Genomic DNA, 8,183 nt, shown 5'->3' with positions numbered 1-8,183 from the left:
TAACACGAATTCAACAAGATTCACCATCTTGTGAATGACGTACATTGTAGAAATATTACCAATAAAAAAAAAAAAAAAGGGAGTAGAAAATACTATCTCCGTTAAATATTATGTGCAACTTTAAGCATGGTTTGTGAAAATATAAAATATTCCAAAGTTGCATACGAGTATAACATTTAACGGGAGGAATAGCTAAAGATAGGCCGAAAAAAAAAAAAAAAAAAAAAAAAAAAAAAAAAAAAAAAGCCCCAAAAGAAAAGAATAAATAGCGAAGTTTCAGCATCAGACTCAAGAGCTTCATTCAGATTTCATCGAACAAAACAATCGCTAAATTTGCTTGTAAACATTTGCGTTTGATTCAGGTTTCAGAAAAATGGCTGAAACTCGTGCTAAGAAAAGATGGCTTCCTCTTGAGGCTAATCCCGATGTCATGAATCAGGTTTCTCTTTTTTCATCTCACTATTATTTGATTATTATGCTCTTCTCTTTTTCCCCATTTTTTTTTAATTGAAATTTCACATGCAACTCTAAATTCGATTATATTATTGTTCATCTGACGTTGAATTTTGTTGATTATTGTTGTTTTCTCATCTGGGTTTGCTTAATTTTTATTTATTTATTTATTTTTTTGAATTTTACATACTTTCATTTCGAGGTGATTACTTGTATTTTGTCCTTTCATTTCATGCTTTTGATTCTTGGTTGGCTTAATTTTTGGCTGTTATTTGAGAAATTTATATGGGATTATAAATTATTATGTAAAAAAAGAAACAATTAATTGATTTCATGAGGGTTTTTTTGTTTTTTTGTTTGGTGTTTTGCTGCTGTTGTTATGAATGCAGTTTCTATTGGGTCTGGGATTACCTGAAGAAGAAGCTGAATGTAATGATGTTTATGGGTTGGATGAAGAAATGCTTGCAATGGTTCCGCAGCCGGTTTTAGCTGTGCTTTTTCTATATCCTCTTACTTCTCAGGTTTATGCCATTTTTGTACTTTCAACTTTAATTTATGCATTGTTTTCATTTCCATGATTTATGCCTTGAATTTTATTTGAAAGCAATGGTTTCATGCTACTAATCACTCAAGCCTTTGCTTGCTGCAGAGCGAGGCGGAGAGAGTGAAGGAGGATAGTGTTGAAAAGGTGAGTTGTACCAATTTTTTGGGAAGAATGAAAAGTTTCAAGATTGTGATATGTGAATGAATGTTGTTTTATGATCTAATTTCCTCTTGTTAGTTGTTAGTACACTTACTTCTACTATTAATTTGCACTTAAAGTGGTTCAGAATATGGTTTTTGCTTTTTCTACTCCTATTTAAAAAAAAATGATTTGTTTAAAATCTGAGACTCTTGGAAGTAGAATAGTAGATAACATGAATATATAGGGAGAGTATATTGGATGTCTCAGTATATTACCTGATTGCAATGGAATGCTGCTTTGGGCTTCACGGAATGGAATGTTAGGGACTATAACATAAGTTGAAACTTGAAAGTCTTTGCTTTAACTTTCGGATGTTGTTGCTAGTTTTGTGACCGCAATGTGTGACTTTGAATCCATATTGTGCTTGTAAAATGCGGAGAATTAGATACTATGTATGTATATATTTTGGTAATCCTTGCTCTTCATTTTCCAAGCAATTACATCTACAGGTGTGATTATTATCTTGAAATTGCTGGCTAGACTATTTTTTTACATCAGTACAACATTTGGTTACAATTCCCAACCTTTTGAATTATTGCAGCATATAATTGAATTTTCATAACACAAATAAGAATAAGACAATATTAGTTGTTGATAGTTTGTTAATTTTTTTAAAGTTAGAAGTAGTGGCTTTGGGAAGCTCTTGTATTTTTCTGTCCTCACTTAGAGATATGATTTATTTGTGCATCAGGACTACAACAAAAAAGTGTATTTCATGAAGCAAACTGTGGGAAACGCTTGTGGGACTGTTGGGCTTCTACATGCTCTTGGGAATGTTACATCAGAAATCAAGCTTCGTGAGTCTCTTTTCTTAAAATTTTAGTCCTGTTTCTTGCAGTAAATTTGGCACATAAAAATTGTTTAGTACAAGAACATAATCTTCTAGTTGTTTTCTTGGAATTTAATTACTTTACTACCACAATAGTACATGTAGTGTACTCTATATTGGCTTTGTTAGACAATGCTAAATTATGGTATCTATTTACATAAGAACATACACTTGGAGAAAACATAGTTATTGTTAGAGTAATGCTTTCTGAAGAGGTGATGTAAAACTATGTCTGTTAGTTTTCATATACGTTGTGCTAATGTTATGGTAAAAAATCTAGCTGAAAAATGTGATATTTATTTGCGTAGAGTCTGTAGACCATAATCTAGCATTCTAGCAGCCTTTGTGATGCATGTGTCCATGCATGCTTTGACAATTGAATGTGAAAGGTTATGTATTAGTGATTGCTACTTTTGAAACTCAAGCAGCATTGCTTGGAATTATCATATGGAAAGTTTGAAAGGGGATAATAGATGTTTTTGGTTGATCTTTAACTCGGATATGCAAATAAGGATATAATTTCTGGTACATGAAAAACTCACTTGTGAGCATAATGTCCTGGAACTGGGTCCTATGATCACAATTTTTATTTAACAGCAGCAGCTATTTGATCGAACTGGGTCTTGACCTGTCCAATTAAGGACTGAACCTTATTCAAGAAAAATCAGCTTGTTTATGTTTCTGCTGGCTCTTTTCATATGGCAACTGTAGGCCATATATAGCCACAACATGTTTGGTTATCTACTAATACTAAATGTAAGAGGGGAAGAGGGGTGTGGTAAAGGCTAACTTTCACCATAATCTAAATGGAATATCAGAGATGCAGTCATTGACTTGATGGATTTTGGCCTGCTACTATCTTGCATAAAGAGAAATTATACTAATAATCACAAACAGAAGCTATCTTGCTTTCTCTATTCCATTTTCACCCTGAATCGTGTTTTTTTATAAGTATTGTCATATACTTTTCTGCCCTAGGTTCATCTTTCTTGTTCTACCTTTTCTTTTCTGTCAAAAAATGGTTGGGTTTTATATGGGCGATAGTGTTAAGTATACCAGGTCCAAATAGGAATTTTTTTAGCAAGACCTACTTGAAAATTGGATCTAATTTATTTGGCTATCTTGAAGATCGTTATTGGACCCATTTACTGGTTGGTGCCCCATGTTAAGTAATCTTGATAAGATGTGTTGTCCTTGCAATTTGGAAATGTAAGATTTGCTGCAGGGTTCTCAACTCTTTTGTGAAAGCCTGTTTGCTTTACGGAAGTGCTTTTAGTCCCTCAGGGTATTTCATTCTATAAGGCAGAGTTTGAGGGCTTCCTAACTTTGCACTATTTAGTGACCTCCACAGACAGCAGAAGATAATAAGTCAATGCTGCCAATTCTTCTTAATCTTAGCAAGATGTCAGAACACTCAGAAGCATATCTAAAAGAAACTTTGGAAATCATAGAGGGAGCAAAAGGTTAATAAGCATATAGGCACATAGACCCAATATAGTAATTGTCAAGTGAATTGCCTAAGAAACAATCTGTCTTACACAAGATTTTCAGAATTGAGTGGGAGTTTAAAACTATTTGTAAAGGATGTTGTTGCTAAGAGTGCTACTTTAACTGTGACAATTTTTGTATAAGTTGTATCATGTTATGGAATATGTATAAATGGACCAATCATACCCCATCAATCTTTCTTGCTTGGAGGTAGTGCTTTTTTATCGAGACTGAATCTATAACTCTGTTCAAGATTTTCTAGAATCTAGATAGCTGCTCATCCAAGGTTTACTCCAAATCCATTGCCTTAAAATGCTAGATTGTTGTTGACCATCCTGATACTCCTTCAAGTTACGCCCTATTAGTTATGTAACTTCAGATTTTCTCAGACGATGTATTTAAAAAGGGAAGGTAACTTTGGTTAGGCTTTTCTTAGCCATGCCCCTAACTGCATAAACCCCAACTTGGGTAATAAACACTTATTATTTTACTTTAGCATCTCTTTAACTTATATTCCTTCTTAACTTGTGGTTCAATGTCAGGATGACAATTTACCTGAGTTTTTTTTGGTAGTATTTTCCTGGCGTCAATGTAACACCTGTGACTGAGCTTCTGATTGTGCTTAGGTTGAGTATCCAATTTGAAATTGATTTCAGATGAGATCTGGTTTCTGAAGGCCATTTGCCTGAAAGTCTGAGATCCTGTCCAAATTGTTTTTCTAGTGTAATGGACTACTATATATGAATGCAATTATAAGTAGAGAATTCAGCTTACTAGAAGGAAGTTTGAATGTCGATTGATTAGTGAACTAAGATAGCAATAGCTTGAGGCTATTAATCTCACCAAGTAGCTTGAGGCTACCACAGTACCATTCTCCATACAAGTCACTCAATTTCTGGATACATACTCCTAAGTTAACTTCCATACTTATAGAAGTAATCCTAAGTTCATACATGTGATAATTAACTAAAATCAAGACCATTCTTAGACTTAGTTGAAGCTTGTTGCTTGTTTTTCCTATAACTGCTTCTTAATGAGTTTTGTCTTCATGTTCTTTGTTGCTTACTTCCTCTTTATTGCTGATTTGTTGGTTTCTAACTTCTTGACCGTTGACCTTTGCCTTGTTACCTTTGACCCTCCGACTATACACTTGTAGGGGTCGGGTCATAGGGTGGTCTATCACATCTAGCTTGTAATTTAAGCATAATCCTGCATCTATTTTGCACCATATTAATTGAGATCTTCAAATTTTTCATTTCATCTCATTTAATTAGGCATTAGCATGTAATTTCAGGTGTTATGCTAGTATAAAAGTTTCTCTATTCCTGAAGATTTAGAAAAGTGAATTTAAAAGAGACCTTTTTGAGTATTCACATGTATAGGTAAAAAATTGTAAATTATGGTAGAGTTAGCCAAAGGGTGGTTTGTTGTCTGTCCTGGCTCCTTACCAATGGATACCCAAAGCCACGAAGACAGTAGAGGGAGAAGAGAGTAGTGGGCATGAATGTGTTGGCAATGGGTTATGATTATGAAGTGAGAATCATGTTTTACTTTTAGAGTTTGTTGGTTCTATAAATAAAAATAAATAAATAAGTAAAAGAAAAAGAAAAAAAAATTGTGACGGCATTGTTTTAAAAGAAAGCAGGAAGAAGTTACCTATTATGAACTATAAAGCATGGACTACCACACGAGTAACCTTTGGTTGATGCTCAGGGTATATTACATTGTTATTAGATACATTATGTTGTGATTGGTTGTCCATCGACTCCATTTTTAAAACTGTTACCCCGGATTTCAGATGGAATATTTTGAAGTTATCAGTTCAATTACTTTGCGTTTTTCAGATTATAATTCAGCTTTTCAGATCATTTTGCTTAGCCCTAATTCTGATAACCTTATATACTATAAGTTGATGACCAGTTAACAATTTCATCTGGCTCTTGTATGTGCTTTTTTTCATTGTCCTTCTGCATTCCCAGTCCAGGGAGATCACTCATGAATGATTTCCTTTTCTTGCTGTGATTCTTGTCAATGTGTTAATCAATGGACCTGCTTGCTTCGTATCGACCAGCTAGTGGCTTCTCGTTGGTGTCGAATATCTGTTAATGGTTTTGTCCAATTTATTTTGTTATAATGACAGATGTTTGTGGGTCAAGAGGTCATTGTCTGGTTGTATATGATGACTTCGAATTGTGTTATAAGCTTGATTCTGATTTTTGTGCACTTTTTAATTCTTTGTTCAGAGGAGGATTCCTTCTTGGATAGGTTCTACAAATCCACAGCAAATATGGATCCAGCAGAGGTTACATCTTGATCTTCCTCTAAATTATGCTCTAATTTTTGTTTTCTAATTTCTTAACATTTTTTACTTTTTTTAATTTTACTGTTTCAGCGTGCTGTGTTTCTTGAGAAAGATACTGAAATGGAAGTTGCTCATTGTGTAGCAGCTAGTGCTGGTGACACTGAGGTGAATATTTTTTGAGTAATTTATATGTGCTTTGTGATTTTAAATTTTCTTTTTACTTGGTGAGTTGTGAGCTTATGCACTTGCTCACTGGCTGTGGCCTTGCAATAATATTGACTCACTTTCTTCCATGTAGCATAAGTAATTAAAGACTCCATTTGCCCGTTAGGTCAAAGGCACTAATTAAAGGCATCATCTCCTACAGAGTATAACAAATAAACATAATGGGGAAAAAAAACTGAAAACATTGTAGATTCATTTACTTGGGCCTTCCACAAGGAATGTTTATGCCGAATTATGCACAACTTCATGAAAATCACCTCTAATGCCATACTCAGAATATCCCATACGAAAGGGTCTGGTTTACCACAGACCTAGCCATAAAATACAAGTAGTTATTATTTGTACTATTAGTCTGACACGTTTTTTTTTCCTCAGGCTTCAGATGATGTTGACACTCATTTTATCTGCTTCTCATGTGTTGATGGTACTCTCTCTCTCTCTCTCTCACGCACGAGCGCATATACACCCTAATCAGCCTGTTGTACACTCGCCCATAATCAGCCTGTTGTACACTCACAGGACTTGTGATGATATATGGACCTTATTTATTCCCCTCCTACTGTCTCTTCTGCTAATGTAACAATGATTTCAGGTGAACTTTATGAACTTGATGGAAGGAGGGAAAGACCAATATGACATGGACCATCCTCGCCAAACACTTTACTTCAGGTAAATATTTATTAAATTTGTAAAGCACTAGTCTGTTTTGTTCTCAATTGTAAATAGATGTCCCAGGTCTCCTAGAAGGGTTAGAAATGTAGATTTTATGGACATTTCCCTCTTTAGTGACACTATTGAGAGCGAAAAGTGTTGTGGAGAGAAGAATATCTATCTCTCTCCTTTGAGTACAGACAATATATTTGGGTATCCACTACATTGGTGCATCCTGGAATCATCTTGCATGCTTTATTCTACAAGTCCTTGCCTTGCCTTGCCCTATTTACTGTTTTCCAGAGAAGTTGGACTTTCATGCTCCAAATATTTGTTAGTGAAGTATGCATGATTATATTGGTGTTACGTAGTCATCTCTAGAAGTGACCTGATTTGTAGCTGCAATAGATTTGTCTTTCGCTGTTTGACATGTAACTTTGGCCTTGATGTTCAGCATTTGCAATGTTGCCATCTCTTCACTATTGGCTTTTACTGAATTTATTTTGTAATTACTTCAGGATGCAGCAAAGGTCATAAAGGGAATGATTGAGAAAAATCCCGGCTCTATGAACTTCAATGTCATTGCTGTATCAAGGAAGACTGTGTAACTACTTCCAAATTGAGTTTGTTTATACTTCGTACAAGTTTGAGTTTTTACTAGAGAATTCTCATGCGATATATTCTAGTTCTGTATCGCACTTTACCCAAACCAATGTCGCCGTCATAAGCGATTGAGTTGCTCAATTAGTGTTGCATTTTCTGTGAAATCTTGTCCGATCACTTTTACAGATGAGTTCAAGGCTCCTAGCTCTTTTAGTGTAACCTTGTCCAGTATTTTAGGAATTTGAAGATTTTTACTGTTGATTGTTGATGCTAATATAATTTCGGCAGGCTGAAGAGAAGCATTTATATTTTTATCTACTTTTAACATGTGGGCACGTAGCTATGTACATTTTGTTTCTGAGTAACACTTAACAGAAACGAAATTTTAGAATAACACAATTTCCACATTTTTTAATCTATACTCGTATTACCCACACATAACCTAAACATTTTTTTTGCTATAACAGTATGTAGAGGAGTCAAAAACTAGCCCACTCAACTCGATCTAATTTAACCTCATAAATTATTTCGACCCATGGGCCATGGACATAATAATTTGTTATGACTCAACTTTATACCTGACTTCACCGAACCCGATTTGAATACTTGATTTGACACCTCTAGTACTTAATGATCTTGTAAATGAAAGTGTTCAGAATAATTCAATTATAGTTGACTTGGTTGACTAGCAGATTAATGAGCATTGACCTGAAATCAAAGGTGGGCCATGGGCTAGCCCAAGCTTATCAGAGATTTGATCAAGTTTGACGCCCTCAGCCCTTCAGAAAATGTCAATTTTAGACCAGCTCAAGCCCTGCCCAACTACATACAAGACCATGTGGGCCTAGCTCCAACATGTTTGGCCCACCCATACGCTTGGGTTTCTA

The 8,183-nt window shown here is 34.8% G+C and overlaps 1 protein-coding gene across 1 annotated transcript; it reads left to right on the top strand.

The window, feature by feature from the left end:
• Positions 1-280: 280 nt before the first annotated feature.
• Positions 281-7,614, top strand: LOC145579909 (ubiquitin carboxyl-terminal hydrolase 3-like). Its single transcript, XM_081637212.1, has 9 exons — positions 281-439; positions 843-974; positions 1,103-1,141; positions 1,890-1,995; positions 5,759-5,817; positions 5,908-5,982; positions 6,418-6,466; positions 6,635-6,711; positions 7,212-7,614. Exons 1-8 carry the CDS (start codon positions 374-376, stop codon positions 6,676-6,678), a joined length of 570 nt encoding a protein of 189 aa, XP_081493338.1. The 5' UTR covers positions 281-373; the 3' UTR covers positions 6,679-6,711; positions 7,212-7,614.
• The last annotated feature ends 569 nt before the right edge of the window (positions 7,615-8,183 follow it).

The sequence above is a fragment of the Chenopodium album genome, chromosome 2 (genome assembly GCF_948465745.1).
Source record: "Chenopodium album chromosome 2, dcCheAlbu1.1, whole genome shotgun sequence".
Lineage (NCBI taxonomy): Eukaryota > Viridiplantae > Streptophyta > Magnoliopsida > Caryophyllales > Amaranthaceae > Chenopodium > Chenopodium album.
The sequence above is the reverse complement of the archived record's forward strand: the minus strand, read 5'-3'. Positions and strand labels throughout refer to the sequence as shown.